The sequence below is a fragment of the Diabrotica virgifera genome, chromosome 3, assembly GCF_917563875.1.
Source record: "Diabrotica virgifera virgifera chromosome 3, PGI_DIABVI_V3a".
In the NCBI taxonomy this organism is placed as follows: domain Eukaryota; kingdom Metazoa; phylum Arthropoda; class Insecta; order Coleoptera; family Chrysomelidae; genus Diabrotica; species Diabrotica virgifera.
Genome location: NC_065445.1, coordinates 146,597,441 through 146,616,591, shown reverse-complemented (window position 1 = coordinate 146,616,591; position 19,151 = coordinate 146,597,441). Strand labels below are relative to the sequence as shown.

The following is a 19,151-nucleotide window of genomic DNA, read 5'->3' as shown; positions in this document are numbered from 1 at the left end:
AAAGGTACTTTACTCTTAAGCGAAATTCATATTTTTTAACATACCTCGTACACTATTGATAACAATTTATATCTGATGATTGCATCTTAGGTATTAGACTGTATAGAGCATTTTATAAAGAATATTTTTTTTATAAAGTTAATAATAAAAAGAATGTGTGTGTACTTTGTACGCACGTAAGAAGTTATACTTCTATTATATGATTATATGATTATAAACGAAATTAATATACTTTTTATTTATATTTTATTTAAATATTAAATTAATTTATACTTACTACTTCTCAAACATTTTTATTAAAACAGTGCCAAAAATTAAAATAATAAAAAAATAAAACACACACAAACACACTAAAAATGCCACAAATGATTTCTGAACATTAATTGTCGGAAAAATTTTTAACTAAATACGTATTTTCTGAAAATAAAATTATATAATAAATATACTTACAATCATAAAATGTATAAAAAAAAAATAAAAAAATAAAAGTTTCTATTGGGATTCGAACCAACTTACCACGCGGCTGGTATTTGCGTTGTATTGGGATTCTCTCGCATTAAAACTGCGCCACAGAGACAGCTTGTCATTATGTGCGAAGATCGTCTAACTAAACAGATTAACCTTTTGACATTTTTAACTTATGTAAATTAAATTATTTTGATTTTGAATTGAAATGATTTAGAATTGAAAAAATAACACAAAACATAGAGTAAGAAGACAATATATTATGTAAATATAAATATAAATTATGTAAATAAAAGTATTACATACTACTTATATATTTTGGTAGGTTCAAGGTAGGTATCGGAGCCCGTATAACGACTAATAAATTTCGCAATCACTTGCGTCGTGCAAAGTGGCTATGTTCAAATATCATAACAAAATTTGATCAACTATTTATAAAACACTTACCAGTGAAAGATTCTTTAGCTTTGAATAAGCGAGATCTGCGGCACTCATACTAGTCACAGTTTGATGAGCTTTCACATTGGCATGAAACAATCATCTCTTCTATGTAAATAAGTCCAAAAATATAATATGAAAACTATTTAAAAAGGCAGTATAACCATTAACTAACTTTTTGTTTGTTGTTTCTCTTCCTACAAATTTTAAAACGCAACAAGCATACATTATAACCAAACGCAGTCCCACAGCTGTGCCACAGCTGCCATATTGGATAATTTTTGTCATGTCATTTGAACATCCAATCAGAACAAGGTTATAATGCGCATGCGCCCGGTCGCTAGGTTTTCCCATATAAAATTTCACCGTCATTACGCCCGTAAAGAAGTATAACTTCAAAAAGTTTTCCATATGGTTCCACTTTAGTGGGACCTATTGCATGTGTATAATATGTCACATTTTGATATCTTATTTAAAAATAGTCCCAGAACTTTTTACGATACACCATTTTAAAGTAAAGAAAATAAGCTTTCTTTTTTATTAGACAATGTATATACCTACATATACAATAAAAAAAGTTATAATGAGAAATTTAAAAATAATCGTAAAATATATCAAAAATCATTACAAGTATAAAACTTTGAACAACCATATCTTGCTTAAAAATAGTCATACAGCCTCTTACGATAGACCGTTTTAAAGGTAATTTACTTTTCTTCCTACTAAATTTAACATTGCATATACCTAAAGATACCTAGAAAAAAGTTACAGAACAATGTAAGAGAAGTAACAAGAAAAATGGGCCAAAATCGCTGTGAGTTGCGAACTTTGAAAAATCCCGTTTTGAAAACCATAAATCATAGAGACTTCCTCTAAACGTCATTTTAAAGAGTAAAGACGGAAGTTTTTTTCCTGTGAAGAAATGTCTATATCTATATCCTCGTGGAAAAAAGTTATGGGCCAAAAAGTAAAATTGCTATCTTTTGTGTTTTTTTCTTGCTTTTCTTTTGAATATATTTTTGTAAAAAGAAATATTTTTGACTTTAAAATGTGATGTTTGGATAGTAAATTTAACCTGGAACAATTTTGCTGTAGATGTGTTTGTACCAAAAGTGCATAGAACTCACCCTAATTCGCCCTGTGCCTAAGGACTAATTCACCCCTTTCTCAAAAACGCACCAATTTAAATGGTAGCACTCCGCGGGTTTTTATTTAGAGGTCCATTGACTATATGAAACAATAAAACCCCGTTAAAACTTAACGTTGTAGTTCCTTTCTAAAATACATAATCAATAGCCTATAAACCGATTCTTCTGGTTCACCATATCCATCTTGTAAATCAAAAAGAGAACCTATATACCAAATTTGGTTAAAATCGGACTTTTCGTTCAAAAGTTATGGTACTATTAAACACATATGTATAGGGGCCATTTTGAATGCCCGCCATTTTTGTAAAAGGCAAAATCTGAGATGGCCTCATATCATAATTTGAACCTTTATATGTGTAGTATATGTGGTCAAAATTATATGCTTGTATCATTAAATGTGCAATTGTTTCACATATCGGCCGCACTATATATCGTATATGATATAGGTATAGCACTTCTTTTAGGATGGGGTAAAAGCATTGAGCTCGTAATTTATATACTATAAGAAGTTTTCACTTCTGTCGGCACTCCCACGAGTGCCTTCAATTTTTTTTTAACGTTTTACGTTAAGTTAAGATAACTGTCTCGAGAACTTTTAACGTAAATTCCGTGTGATCTATTGCTCACTGGAGAATGTGAGGAGTAATTGTAGTACTCCTCAAATCACAGCTGTATGGTAGTATACAGGGTGTTTCATAACAATTGTCCATATCGTAACTGGAGAAACCTTAGCACAAAATACGAAGATTTAACCTTCTTTTTCCTTACCGAGATACAGAGTGTTTTATTACAAATGTTCTAAAATTATTTTAGCCCATAAAACACCTTTAGCCCATGGTTTAATATTTTTTGTTCAAACTTGACACACAGCTAGGGTACTTTAACTAGTCTTAAAAGATAGTTTTCCGCTGTTACCAGGCGCGTGCTGTAGGGATATATACTTCCTTTTCCCCCTTACAATCTTCGCCACTATCGTAATAATCATTTCAGCATGTTTTTTTGATTCTTTGTTACTTTTTACATAAATATCATCCTTTTGTCTCATTGCGATAGAGTAAGTAGTTTTCAAGTTATTTGCGTTTTAATGTAATGGATTCAATAAGATTATGTATTTTAAATAATTTATAATCTTATTGAATGTAGTTTAAAGTACATAGTCTTATGGAATTCATTATCTTTAAACGTAAATAACTTGAAAACTACTTTATCACAATGAGACAAAAGGATGATATTTATGTAACAAGTAACAAGGAATCAAAAAACATGCTGAAATGATTATTACGACAGTGGCGTAGATTGTGAGGGGGAAAAGGGGGCGAAAATGAAGTATATATCCCTACAGCACGCCCCTGGTAACAGCGGAAAACTATTTTTTAAGACTAGTTAAAGTACCCTAACATGTGTAAACTGTGTGTCAAGTTTGAACAAAAAATATTAAAAGGTGCTTGAAAAATGGGGTAAAATAATTTTAGAATATTAGAATATTTGTAATAAAATACTCTGTATCTCGGTAAGGAGGAATATTTTATTTAAGTGTTTTGGGATAAATCTTCGTATTTTGTGCTAAGGTTTCTCCAGTTACGATATGGACAATTGTTAATGAAACACCCTGTATACATACCACTAAACAGCAGTAAAATTCCTGGATGTAGTCCTGTCGCCAGTAGGGGTACAACGGCCTCCTTAATTCAGATGGACTTACCCAAGTTTTCTTTATGTATTTTGACCCGTAGAACACGAATTTTTTGGTTAACATTCGATCTGGATGTCGATAAGATTGTTATAAACAAAGAACTTGAGGAATCACATAACAGCGATTTTCCGCAAAACAAAACATTTTTTTGTATTTTTTGGGCCATTCTAAGCGAAAAATGTTTTTACAAGTTTTTTCGTAGGATGCATAGTTTTCGACATAAACGCGGTTGAACTTTCAACAAATCGAAAAATTGCAATTTTTGAACCCGAATAACTTTTGATTGAAAAATAAAATAGCAATTCTGCTTACCGCATTTGAAAGTTCAAGTCAAATTCTATCGGTTTTGATGATTTTCATTGCTAAAAATTAATTTTTTTATTGTTAAACAAAGCTATAAACACATAGTGATTGAATGATGTTTTCAATGCATTTCTAATTTGAAATCGAACAAGTAGGCGCGCATACAGAATTTCTACGTATATTACTACGTACATTAAAACGCATGCATTGGGCACGGGGAACACTATGTGTTTATAGCTTTGTTTAACAAATAAAAACTTAATTTTTAGCAATGCAAATAATCAAAACCGATAGAATTTGACTTGAACTTTCAAATGCAGTAAGCAGAATTGCTATTTTATTTTTTAATCAAAAGTTATTCCGGTTCAAAAATGTCACTTTTTCGATTTTTTGAAAGTTCAAACGTGTTTACCTCGAAAAGTATGCATCCTGCGAAAAAACTAGTAAGACCATTTTTTGCTGAGAACCACCCAAAAAATACAAAAAAATGTTTTGTTTTGCCAACAATCGCTGTTATGTAACTCCTCAAGTTCTTTGTTTATAACAATCTTATCGACATCCGGATCAACTGTTACCCAAAAAATTCGTGTTCTACGGGTCAAAATACATAAAAAAAATGGGTAAGTCCATCTGAATTAAGGAGGCCGTTGTACCCCCCCTGGCGACAGGACTAATGTTTATAAATTTAAAAACATATCTTTATTCTTGGATTTCCCTATTTGTCTTTTGTACAATTTTTCTATTTTTAAAAGTGTGTATTACCGTTCTACTTTTTATTTTTAATTATTGTTTTAATTTTATTATTACCTACGTGTTTTTAATTGCTATTTATTCACTACATTCCTAAAACAGGTCAAAAGATAAACCTAACCTTACAAATCCTTACATAACTACAAAGTCATTTCGTAGCTTCACGTATAACATCCCGTTATAAAGTGCCAGTTGATACATCAGATAACTCAAGAAATGTCAAGAATTAAGCAAGTATAGTAATAGTTAAGTTAAATATGATACATCACGCCAATTCGACGATTATAACATAACTACGGGATAACTTTAAGTTATATTTAATTTTGGTGACACATAACAGGGCTGAATGTCACTCGGGATACAAATCGGTAATTTTAGAGCTCTTGTGTAATTACTAATGATAATGTTTTTTCTCCATCCCTTTCTTCCCCTCAGTTGTAACATTCAATATAGTCCATTTACTCACGGTTTTTACTGTACATTTTAAAGAACCGCTTGGATTGACATGAAATTTGGCATAGGCATAACTAACATGTCAAAGAAAAAAAGTGATATTGTGCCGATGTGTGCTTTTGCCCTGGGGGTGAGTTTCACCACTTCTCAAGAGTGAAAAAACATATGTTCAAGACAAAAATTGGTTAAGAAATGGCTGTTCAAAACAAAACAAAATAAGCACTTTGAACCGATGAAACTTACAGATCATATATAAACAATACATAATAAGTAAAGTAACTTATGAAGTGGTAACGATTAATTTCATTTGGGATGCTAATTAGGGAGTGACTTTCACGATTTCTCTTACCAAAAAATAAAAGGGACCAACATTATTTTGAGCTTAACTTACTTTTGCTGTTAGAAACGTAAAAAAACAAAAATAAAGCTTTTTTATCTACTCTATCTCATATTATGTATATGTTTTTAAGAGATAACGGTAGTTTTGTTTTAATTTGATTCAGAGTTGGACCACCATCTCCAGATAGCTATTTTTGCATCCCATGCGTCCTCGGTGGAGCTATGCAGTCACAACTCTAAGTGTGACTGCAGTCAGTCAGTCAGACTGCTGAGTAAAAAACTCACTAAAGATTCTAGAGATTAGAAGTAAAGATTAAGAGAGAAAAACTCACTCAAGACTAAGTGTGACTGCAGTCAGTCAGTCAGACTGCTGAGTTGTGACTGCATAGCTCCACCGAGGACGCATGGGATGCAGAAATAGCTATCTGGAGATGGTGGTCCAACTCTGAATCAAATTAAAACAAAACTGCCGTTATCTCTTTTTCATCTTTACTCAGAATTGAGTATTATAAACTGTCTTTCGGTCCTTTTCCTTGACGAAGGGAAGGTAAATGCGTGGCCAAAGTGTCCTCTATTTGCTTTCTCCTATTTTCGTCGTCTCTGTGTTTATATATTGTAAAAGCCTGAGATACAGGATACAGGCAATCATCCACAACCGAGTTTATCAAAAGTTGGGAGTCAGATATTAGTAATACACAGATGGGGTTCAGAAAAGGACTAGGTACTCGAGAAGCTCTCTTCGGTTTGAATGTTCTTACACAAAGATGCCTAGACGTTAATCAAGAAGTACATGCATGTTTTATCGATTTTGAAAAAGCGTTTGACAGAGTACGCCACGATAGGCTAAGAGACATTCTTGAAAGAAAAGACATAGATAATAAAGATCTGCGAATAATTCTCAACTTATATTGGAATCAGAAAGCTAACATCAAAATAGAAAACGAGATATCAAAAGCAATAGAAATACGTAGAGGAGTAAGACAGGGATGCATTTTGTCACCACTGCTATTTAATGTATATCTCTAGTGTTAGGGCAAAAGGACTTAAGTCCATTTTTGGCCAAAATGAGTTATCTACACATTTGGTTGTAAATTGTGAAGAAGTTTGTTTTGGTAAAAAAGAATTAAGTCTATCTTAAAATTTAAGGTTTTTATTAAGACTGGTTCAACGAACATAAGTTACATCAGGCTATTTTTGTTTGAGCAAATGAACATATGTAACTTTAAATCCTTTTTACCGAATGCTATTTTTTTAGTTTTGTCCGATATCAACGACTTATGAAACTTAAGTCCTCTGTATCAATAGTCCACACATAGGTGCCGATGTAAGTGTTTATGACATAAATCTTCATGATCGTGCTAAAACACTCAGTTGTTGTTTGATAAACGCTAAAAGTTTTCTTATTCTTCTTCTGTTTCTTTTTATAGGAGCAGCTTCCTCTTATATCGGGCATGAACCAATTGCTCACCGTGGTGCAAATGAGATTGCTTCTTGTCTTTTCAAGGAAATAATGAACCTGCCACCTGAAGTCAGTAAAATAACCTTTTACTCAGATACATGTGCAGGGCAGAATAAAAATTTCCACGTAGCTGCCATATTCATGTCAGTCCTGCAAATCAATAAATGAGATCAACCATAAATTTATTATCTCTGGGCATTCACACATGGAATGCGATGTCGACCATTCCCTTATTGAAAAACAGAAAAAAAAATCGGGAATGGAAATTGCTCATCCTCATGATTGGGCAACTCTCAATAGACGCACAAAAAAAAACGTCCATTTAAGGTCACTGAATTAACTTCAGATGGCTTCTACGATTTTGCTGCTTTATTAAGGACAACGTTTGTAAAGAAGCAAAAAAATGTTGATGGAGAGTTGTTCAAATTGCAGAAATGTCGTTGGCTGCAATACAGAAAAAAATATGCTACAATATTTTATAAGAGTTCTCTGGAAGAGTCAAAAAATTTTAAGGAAATTAATTTTACTAAAAGAGGTCGACAAAGTGCAATAGAACTCAAGAAAAAGTATGATGGGTTAATACCTATAGCTCTTGAAAAACAGCAACATCTTCTAGATCTCTTACCGTTCGTACCAGAAGTATACAAAATTTTTTATCAAGAACTGCCAACTACAAGTATGATGAACGATAAGGACCCAGATTTAGAGTAGTTTGTTTCTGATGACGAATAACTTCATCATAGTTATATTATAACATAAAAACTAAATATTACTGTTATTAAAATGTAAAATTGTGTATTTAATATGATTAAAATATCAGGTCAAAAAAACTTAACTATTTTATTCTTTGATCCAAAGGACTTAAGTCAGATCAAACTTTATTATTTTACAATATTTCATTATCATTATTTCATATCAATATAATGTTATTAAAATGTAAACTTGTGTATTTAATATAATTAAAATATCTGGTCAAAAAGACTTAAGTATTTTATTCCCTGATCCAAAGGACTTAAGTCAGATCAAACTTTATTATTTTACAATATTTCATATTAAACTATATTATGTATTGTAAATAAGCTATTTTTGACCCATATGTGCTGACACAATATTTAATTAGAATAAAAATAGATTTAGCATGTTTCATCAAATCTTTAAAAATTATTTCTGCAATATTCCATTTACTGACTTAAGTCCTTTTACCCTAACGCTAGAAATATAGTGAAAGCATCCGTCAGGAAGCCCTTTTGCAAGCAAATGAAGGAATCGTAATCAATGGAGAGGTTGTAAATAATATTCGATACGCAGACGACACTGTACTAGTTGCAAGAACAGTAGAAGAATTACAACGATTACTTACAAACATAAATATTGCTTGCAACAATTATGGCATAAACATTAATATCAAAAAAACCAAGTATATGGTCTTCAGTAAAATCATGACACAACCAGCACATATTAGTATAAACGGCATTCAAATTGAAAAAGTATCAAGTTATAAATACTTGGGAACTTTAATAAACGAAACTGGAGACCAAAACAATGAAATAAAAAGAGTATCGAAATTGCCAGTGCCACCTTCATAAAGATGAGAAAATTCTTCTGCAACAGAGATATAAGCATCCCTCTACGATTAAGAATGCTAAGTGGCTACGTATTTAACACGCTATTATACGGTGTAGAGGTCTGGACTCTCAAACAGAACAAGATAAAAAATATTGAAAGTTTCGAGATGTGGTGCTACCGTCGAATGCTGAAGATAAGTTGGGTTGAAAGAATCACAAATCTTGAAGTAATACGAAGGATAGGAAGAGACCCAGAAATTTTATTAACGATAAAACGAAGAAAACTCGAGTATTTGGGTCACCTGATGAGAGGTCATAAATACGCATTACTTCAAAATATAATGCAAGGAAAAATAGAAGGAAAACGGAATCCAGGCCGTAGAAGAATGTCGTGGATGCGGAATTTGAGAGAGTGGTTTGGCTGCACCACTAATGAACTTTTTAGGTCAGCTGTAAACAAAGTCAGGGTAGCCTTGATGATTTCCAATCTCCGATAGGAGTGGCACAAGAAGAAGAAGAGATACAGGATGCAGCCAGAAAGCAGTTTATTAGCGAAAAGTCTTGGATTTAAAATATTGTTTATTATATTTTTAATTTCAATTATTCTAATTGTTTAAAAAGTAGTAAACTTTGTATCTGGGGCTTTTCGTTGTTTTCCTCGTATTATAAGTTTTTAGTTTGTGAAAACTGTCATTATAGATAGCAGTGCGTGAAGGGCTTAAAGTAATGCATATGCAATAACAAAATCTTCTTGTGAATTGCTACTCAAAGTCATTACTTCAAAAACTATCGTACAACACGTGTCTACAAACCTACTTTAGGCCCGGCGCAAATTGAACCTAAGCGAGACACAACCTGCACCGGCGGACTGCGTAGACCGTTCTGTCCTACTATCAGTTCATGAGTTCGCAGGTCTAGCTTGGGAAGGTTTGTCATCGGCGTACAGTTTTCTTGTATCGTGGGACGCGTGACTCAATTCTCAGTTGTGTTTTTGTTTGCGAGATGGACGTTGAAAAGCTGATAGAACTCGTTCGAAATTGTCTCATCGTATATGATACCAGCCACGATGATTATATGAGGACGAAATTAAAAGACGAGGTATGGAAGAAGATAGGAAACGAACTGAATACGAATGGTAAATACAATTTACTGTGATAAATAAAAATATTAGTACATATATAATCAAACCCCAACACCGCTTTGTCATTAAAATTCTGCTAACTTTATTACGTACTCGTAGACAAAATAAACGGCGATACCAGATATGCCTTTACAAGAACACATTTTATTAGAAAAAAAAGTTACTTAACGACGTTCTACACCTTCGGCAAAGAATTAAGGATTTGCATGAAATTTTAGTATGTTATCTCTCTCTCTCTCTCTCGTTCCATCCCTCCTTGTGGAGTATTGGGCGCTTATGCGTTTCTTGGCCAAAAGTGTAAGATTGCTGTCTGGCCGGGACAGCGCATCTTCTTTTGTTTTTATTCTCTGGATAAATTGTCAACTAATTCCCTCCACTCTCTTCTATCTTTTGCTCTCTTTTTGACTTCGCCCCATCTTAGTCCAATTTTTCCGTGTTCTCTCGTTGTTGTTCTTTTCCAGCTGTTGTCTGGTCTGCCCCTCTTTCTTTTCCCCTCTGGTTGGTATTCAAGTGCTTGTCTTGCTATGCTGTTTTGGTCTTTCCTTAAAGTGTGGCCGATCCATTTCCATTTTTTTTCCTTGACTGATACGTTAGTTTGCTTTGTCCTTTCCCATAGTTCTGTATTAGTTATTTTGTTTGGCCAGTATATTTTCAGGATTTTTCTTAGAGATTTGTTTACAAATGTTTGTAGTTTTTTAGTTGTATTTTCGTCCTGTTTCCATGTTTCTGTTCCATATAGCAGTATACTTTTAATGCAACTGTTAATAGCCCAGTAAATGAACGGGAAATTCGGCGATACCGTGTAATTTTCAGGGGCAACTCCGAATTGCATGAAAATTTGGATTTAGGTTCTACTTACCCTCCACTTCAAAGTTGAAATTGTGCCGTTGGTTGCTTTTACTCGGGGGGGGGGGGATGACAGTCTCCCCTTCTCGGGGGTGAAAAAACATACGTTCAAGATAATACAGGAAATGGATAAATTGACTGATTTTAAGCAACTTTTGTTCTATAGAGTTTTTACGTAAGTCAATACTTTTCGAGATATTTGCCATTGAAAATGTTGATTTTTCAATAAAAAAAACTACGTTTTCAGACGGTTTTTCGCAAATAACTCAAAAAGTAAATATTTTATCGAAAAAAATATTATTAGCAAAAATGTAGCTTATAAAAAGCCCAAAAAAATGGGGTATCAGTAAAGTCTAACAATCAAATAAAAACAAAGTTGTAGCTCATGAAAAATACGTTCTTATTCGTCTAATTTAAAATCGAATATTTCAAGGTGAAATCGCCGAAAAATTAAGCACTTTTCGGGAAAACCCCATTTAAACTTTTTTAAAGTGTTTATAAAAAGCTTTGTTTTAATTGTTAACAAAAGTTTTAGCATTAAAAATAAGCGAGTTACGCTCAAAATAAAGTTGGCCCTCTTTTTTTTGTAAAAAATCATGAAAATCTCGCCGTGTTTAGCTCCCCAAATGAAATTAATCGCTACCGCTTTACAAACAATTTACTTACCTATCTATTTTTTATATGATCTATCAGTCTCACCGGTTTAAAGTGTTTATTTTTGAAAGGGTTATAATTGAGAAAGCTTGAATGGGTCACTAATCACGAGTGTATGCAAATTTTGAAGAGCCATATCTTAACCAATTTTTGTCTTACGGAGAAACAAAATGAAACTAGCATATTTATAATAGCAAAACCTACATTTTTTTAATCTTTAAGATTTTTCTTATCACTAACACATTTAAGTTATTTTGAAAAAATGAAATTTTTCAAAAATTTTTAGAAAATTTTTTTTTACTATAAAACCAAATGTTTTCAGAAATAAGCACTCCAAACCAATCAAACTTACATATCATATAAACAATACACATACAGTTAAAATAGATGGTAAAGCCAAACGATTAATTTCATTTAGGGTGCTAAATAGAGGGAGGTTTTCACATTCTTTTTTACCAAAAAAAAGGGGCCAACTTTTTTTTTCAGTGTAACTCGTTTATTTTTGATGCTGTAAACTTTTGTAAAAAACAAATAATAAGCTTTTTTCGATACTTTAAAAATGTTAATAATATTTTCCCGAAAAACGCTTCTTTCTTCGGTGATTTCGCGTTGAATTACTCGATTTGGAATTAGACGAATAAGAACTTATTTTTCATGAGCTACAACTTTGTTTCTACTCAATTTGTAGACTTTATTGGTGCACCATTTTTTTCATTTTTTTATAAACTACACTTTTGCTAAAAATATTTTTTTCGATAAAATATTTACTTTTTGAGTTATTTGGGAAAAACAGTCTGAAAACGTAGTTTTTTTGTCGAAAAATCAACATTTTAAATCGCGAATAACTCGAAAAGTATTGACTTACGTAAAAATTTTTATAGAACAAAAGGTGCTTAAAATAAGTCAATTTATCCATTTCCGGCATTATTTTAAACAGGCGTTTTTCACCCCCCGAGAAGGGGTAAATGTCACCCCCCGAGTAAAAGCAACCAACGGCACAAATTCAGCTTTGAAGTGGAGGGTAAGTAGAATCTAAATCCAAATTTTCATGCAATTCGGAGTTGCCCCTGGAAATTACACTCCAAAACGGTCATTTATTGATTTTAATTTTTGTTGTTTCCGATATTTCGTTTGTTTGCCAAATTCTATTTAAAGCGTTGAATGCGTGTTGCGCCTTTGTTATTCTCGTCTGTATATCCTTTTTACACCTCCCGCTCCTTTCCATGACAGATCCCAGATATGTGAACTTGTCTACCTCTTCTACTTCTTTACCGTTTATCATTATTTTATTATTTGGATGGTTATTATTTTTTAAAAGTTTAGTTTTTTCTGTGTTTATTCGAAGTCCGATCGTGTCGGAGTACTGTGCCAATTTGTCAATTTTTGCTTGCATATGATTTCGGTCTTCAGTTATCAGACAGATGTCATCTGCAAATTCGAGATCTTCTAACTGTTTGAAAAGGTTCCACCTGATGCCTGTTCGATCGTCGATTACTTTTCTTATTACCCAATCTATCATAATAAGAAATATGGTAGGGGATAGTACACAACCCTGTTTGACTCCACTTACTATGGATATTTCTTCTGTTACTTCACCTGAATGTTCTAGTTTGGCTTTGTATCCTTCGTAGAAGAGTTAATAAAGTTTATGATTTTTTGTGGTATCCCATATAATCTAAGGATTTTCCTTATCTGTGCCCTATTTACACGGTCAAAGGCCTTTTCGAAGTCGATAAAACTCACATCTATATCTTTATTCCATTCATTTGTTTGTTCCAAGATAATTCTAAGGGTGTAAATGTGATCAATAGTGGAATGGTTGGAACGGAAGCCTGCTTGGTTGTTTCTCAGTTTTTTATCTAGTTCCGGCTTCAATCTTTCCAAAATGATTTTGGTCAGCACTTTGGATGTGGCACTTAGTAGTGTTATTGCACGCCAATTGTTGCATTTGCTCAGGTCTCCTTTTTTGGGTATTTTTATAATCAATCCCTCTTTCCACCTTTGGCAATTCTTCGTCCGTCCATATTTTATTCAAAAGTGTATGTAGCATCTCTACTGACTGCTCGGTGTCTGCTTTTATTATGTCAATGGGTATATTGTCGATTCCTGCGGCTTTGCCATTTTTTAGTAGTTTTAGAGTGTTTCCAATTTCTTCCATTGTAATTTCTCCAATATTCACTTCTAGCTCTGGTGATTCTACTTCATCTTCTATGATTTGAGTTATTTCATGCTTAGCATATATCTCTTCGAAGTATTCCTTCCATCTTTGTATTATTTCTTTCTCATTTTTTATTCTATTTCCTTGTTTATCCTTTACTTCTCGTATATTTTGTTGTGCTTTTCCTGTTAAGTTTCGTATGATTGTATATTGTGTTCGTAAGTCGTTTTCTTTCGCTGTTTCTTCTGATATATTTAGCATCTCATTTATATAGTTTCTTTTATCTTTTCTGGCTTGTTTTTTTACTTCTGCGTTTTTTGCCTTGTATTTTCTTTCAAGTGCCCTCTCTTCTTCCGATCCTTCCTTTTGTAGAATTTCTTCTTTGATTTTTTTTCTTTCTTCTATCAGTAGTAGAGTGTCTTTGGTAATCCATTTTTTATTTTGTCTTCTTTTTAATCCGATTGTTTCTTTTGCTGTATTCATCATCACTTCTTTAAAATATTTCCATGTTTCTTCGACTGACTCTCCAGTTTGTTGTGATACTGTTTGGTTAATTGCCAGTTTCTCACTGAATTTATTTCTTATACATTCTTGTTTTAGGGCATCAACGTTGTACTTGTTCCTTCTGCTGATTTTTTGGTTTTTATCCCTGGCTAATTTCATTTTTAGTCTCGCTTTGATTAGCATGTGGTCTGATCCCACATCAGCACCTCTTAAGCTCCTGACATCTTCCATCCAGCTTCTCCATTTATATTCATCAGTCATCATTTAAAGCATACGAAATAAGTCGGAAATTGAAATTTAGTGGAGAGATAATTTATCAAGAGACCTGAAATCTATGGGCGTGGAGAACTGGATGGAGATTGGTCAACACAGAGAAGAGTGGAGGCATGTTGTGTCGAGTTGGCTAAAACCACTTCGTGGGTTCGACTCAAGAACATGCCGTAGCAGTTTTTTAGCCGTAGTTTTTTTTACTTTTGGTTGGATAATTTCTTTTCTTTGATTCACTCATCATTTCTGACATTCAGATCTTTAGAGTTTAATCGACAGTCACGCTAAAATTTTGTCAAAACTGTCGAAAGTTCAAGTAACATTAGATGAACGCTAGAGAAACTAATGTAAACTAGCATGCCTTAATCTCCACAATCTCTAAAGCTAAAAGATAACCAAAAATAAACCAAAATACTGAATGATCATTAGAATGAACTCGTATCATTGTATATCTTATTTTATTGGCATATCTACAAATATTAACCGCACTTGAACATTTTGACAACATGAAAATAAATATTACCTTACCTGAATTGCACCGGTTGACAATATTCCTTCCTATACTTTTTCCAATCTTCCCTCTGGCTACTTTTCTGCATTTTTTCAGTATCACAACAGTCTTGTTCGTAGACTAGAGAGGGGTCTGGTATCTGGAACCGTTCAATTAACAGATCTAGTAGTTCCGTGGGTGAACAGAAGCTCCTGTACGTCGTCAGAAAAGTCCTGACGAATTTTGGATCAGCATAAATATGGTAAGTCAGTCTTTCAACGAGTTTATATATAGTTGCGCCCTAAAAGTGAATTTTATTAAATAAGTTACGAAAAAATATTTATTGGATATAAAAGATTTTTATTGGTAACCTAAATTTAAAATGTTTTCAGTTGAATTTTATCTTGTTTTTATTCAGTAAGTAATATATACATACATTGTTGATGTTGTTATTAAATTATTTTTTAATGTTGATGTATGTTTTAGTCAACAAGGTTCGGAAACTGCTTTCTTGACTAATGTCTAATTTAAGTATTATAATGTATTATGTGTATATGGGATTGCGCCACAATTATTGGTGTAATGAAATTACATTTTTAAGTAACTAATGTTATTTTGACCTAACTAATGACGTTTCGATTTCCACTCAGGAAATTGTTCTCAAAAAATGATTATTCTAAAAATTCTGGGAAAATTGTATAACCTAGATTTATTAGGTTACCATAAGGAGCAAACGACTGTCAATATAAATAATGATGAAGTGGACAGTGAAAAGGACAAGAAAACCTTTACACTGTGAAGCTTGAAGATGTCAGTCAGAGAAGAGGAGAAACAAAAGCTCGTTGTTCTACTAATCCATATATTTTACAGGAAACGTTTCGTTTTGTGTTTACAAAACATCATCAGTCCAATATCTGTTAGAACAGCTGCCTTTAGAAGGAAATCAATTTAATTAATAATAGATTGCTTATTCCAAATCAGCAATCCATGAGAAGTTATTGAAGTAGATAATAAAAAGAAATTTTTGAAACTTACATCTGAAGTATTCATTCTAGATGGTAAGGGCAACAGATCCAGAAAAAATGGTCCTCCAATTAACCATTTTCTCCTCCAGGATTAATTGGAGGACCATTTTTTCTGGATCTGTTGCCTTTACCATCTAGAATGAATACTTCACATGTAAGTTTCAAAAATTTTCTTTTTATAATCTACTTCAATAACCACCCATGGGTTGCTGATTTGCAATAAGCAATCTATTATTAGTTAAATTGATTTCCTTCTAACGGCAGCTGTTCTTACAGATAATGGACTGATGATGTTTTGTAAACACGAAACGAAACGTTTCCTGTAAAATATATGGATTAGTAGAACAAAGAGCTTTTCTTTCTCCTCTTCTCTGACTGACATCTTCAAGCTTCACAGTGTAAAGGCTTTCTTGTCCTTTTCACTGTCCATTTCATCATTATTTATTATGTTATGTATGTCTTTTCAAGAATTCACATACTTCGCCTAGATCAGTGGTCGGCAAACTGCGGCTCCAGAGCCGCATGTGGCTCTTTGGCTTCTTAAGTGAAGCACACATATTCACTGAAAGAGCAATAATATTTTTTGATTAAAACAGTGTAGGAATGGCAGGGAAAAAATACATCTTATTTTAATAAATTAGCATTTGAAAACGTTTGTCAAAAATCCTCTAAATAACAGAGTCGAAATTTCCTCATTTTGAAACTGACACTGGTAGCTTAGAAATACAATTGCTAGATTTAAAAAAAACAAGGAGATATGGCGCTCTAAATTCGAATATCTTTGTATTGAATTGGAAACATTGTAGAAGAGAAAATGTGCTCTCAGTTCACAACACATGACCTGGAGGATTTCCAACGCTGGGAATAGTATTTCCTACTTTTGTTATCAGCTAAAAAAGATCGTGTTTGTTGTTCTTTTCCTTTTCGATTCTACATATACAGGGTGTCCAGAAATTCTACCGACAAACGAAGACAAGAGATTCCTCAGATAATTTTAAGATATTTTAACCCAAATCACCTAGTCCGAAAATGCTTCCTAAAGCAAGAAACCCATTATGAACGGCCAGCACGGCACAGCCCGGCACGGCACAGCACAGGCCGGCCCGTCCAAAAACCCATTTGTAACGGCCAGCGCGGCACGGCACCGGAAAAATAATCATTTGCCATAAATGATAATGTATTTTTATTAATAAAATATATACAGAGAGGGGCTAAATTATCGAATAAATTCATTTTCTCTAAAATGGACGGCTTTGGAAGAAAATACCAAAACAGGTCGATTTTTACTTTTAAATTACAATTTTTTGGCATATACAGTGGAACCTCGATTATCCGTCACCTCTGTTAACCGTCAGGGTCCATTAAGTTATATTGTATACACAAGTAAAAATTGAGTCATCAATTCATTTTGTTTGAGCATTGCGATAAGCCAAACGAAATTCATTGAAATGTACACGTGCAGTTATGCCATCACCGCATTTTTTTATGTAAATAATTTTTGTTCTTATTCAGGGCTCTGGATTAAATTTCAATTTAAATAGGTAATGATAAATGATACCATACAGTAAAACCTCGATAGAACGGACCTCTATTTAACGGACTTCGGATATAACGGACAAAAAATCAGATCAAATGTAAAAAAAATTGAATGCAAAAAAAATCGAATTCTAGAAGGAAAGACAACAAGGACACGAACTCGGCACTGCTTTGTGCTAATGCCAATGGACCGCATGGATTGACTACTATAATTGTTGGTAAATCTCTTAAACCTAGTGTTGTCAAAGATATAATCATCAAAAGGCATCATCTGCCCGTTTCGTATTATAGCTCTAATAGGGCATGGTTCACCAGATATTTTTAAAAATTTCTTTTTAAAGGATTTGTACTTGCAGTGAGAAAATTTCAAGAGAAGAAACTGGTAACACTGCCTAAAGAGGTGAAATGTTTATTGCTTTTAGACAATGCTCCTGCTAATCCCCCTGAAAGTATTCTAAATTCCGAAGATCGCAACTTTAATTGTATGTTTTGCCAAAAAATACATCGCTTATTCAACCCATGAATCAGTGAATAATTTCTTCAACCAAATGAAGTATATTGTAGAAAGTTTTTAGATCAAGTAGAAAAGTAAAAAAGTAGTGAACAAAACTTTATTCCTTTTTTAACTTACAGATTTGTATATACAGTACCCACATAATTAAAAAAAAATTTGATTGATTTTAAACCTATTTTTATACAACGGACTTTCGGCTTTAACGGACATCCCGTTCCCCCAATTAGTCCGTAATATCGAGGTTTGACTGTACTTTTAGAGTTCTATTTTTAGAATCGCAAGCCGAAAATAAAAATGTACATCACACAAATTATTAGTTAATATCTGTGTGTCACCATAGCAGTATGATTTTTATTTTTTTAATGTTCTGTTAACCGTCTTCTCGATTATACGTCATACCCTTGGTCCGGTGCCCTGACGGATAATCGAGGTTCCACTGTATTTCATACTAGAGACGTCATTCATCTGAGCTTAATGATGTAATCGATGATTTTTTTAAATGGGAATAGGGGTTGTGTGGCATCTCATTTGAAAGGGTGTTCAATCCTCTATTCAGTAATATAAACAATAATATCATTATTTATACAGGGTGGCCAAAACAATAATTTTTAAATTACATTAATTGACGCAAAAAGAAGAATGTATGTAATTTATTTAACTCAAAATACATTGTACTGCTGTCAGTAAATAGAAAAAAATGTTTATTTCACAAATAAACATTTCGTTTCACTTAAATTAAATCACAAACAGCCTCCCACCTACCTCTTGACAGTTTGAACATTTAATTTAAGCGAAAAGCAATGTTTTTTTGCCAAATAAACATTTTTTCTATTTTCTGACATCATTAAAAAGTATTTTGAGTTAAATAAATTGCATACATTCTTCTCTTTTCGTCAATTAATTTAATTAAAAAAGTATTTTTTGGCCACAAATGAGATGCCACACGAACTATATTCCCATTTAAAATAATCATAGATTACGTCATCACGCTCAGATGGATAACGTCACTAGTATGAAATATATGCCAAAAAATTGTAATTTAAAAATAAAAATCGACGTGTTTCGGTATTTTTCTCCAAAGCCGTCCATTTTAGAGAAAATGAATTTATTCCATAATTTAGCCCATCTCTATATAGGAGAAAAATGTTATGTATTGTTTTAATTTTATTTTAGAAACGCATCATGTCATCTATGATATATTTTAAAAACTATCGTAAAATAAAAGTTTTTAAAAGACATAAACTACACAATTTTAATGAATATGCATCATGTTAAAAAAACGAATTCATGGTTAAAAGATAATGTACGTGTCCATTGATCAAAATGTTCGGATATTTGTACCCATGCATTGTCCTTTTTCTTGCTATCGTGATAACCTGGGTCCGATGCATCATACAAAAATG

General features: G+C 32.7%; 1 protein-coding gene across 11 annotated transcripts in view; it reads right to left on the bottom strand.

Annotated features, from left to right (window-relative positions):
• The window catches only part of LOC114334083 (protein son of sevenless), a 652,420-nt gene that overhangs the window by 534,985 nt on the left and 98,284 nt on the right, over positions 1-19,151 (bottom strand). For 3 of the 11 annotated variants that reach the window (XM_050646932.1, XM_050646939.1, XM_050646934.1), the window contains exon 11: positions 14,712-14,974. The exons of the other annotated variants lie outside the window; for them this stretch is intronic. In XM_050646932.1, coding sequence (XP_050502889.1) covers positions 14,712-14,974 — 263 coding nt within the window. The remainder of the gene's footprint in view (positions 1-14,711; positions 14,975-19,151) is intronic. 11 annotated transcript variants of the gene reach the window in all.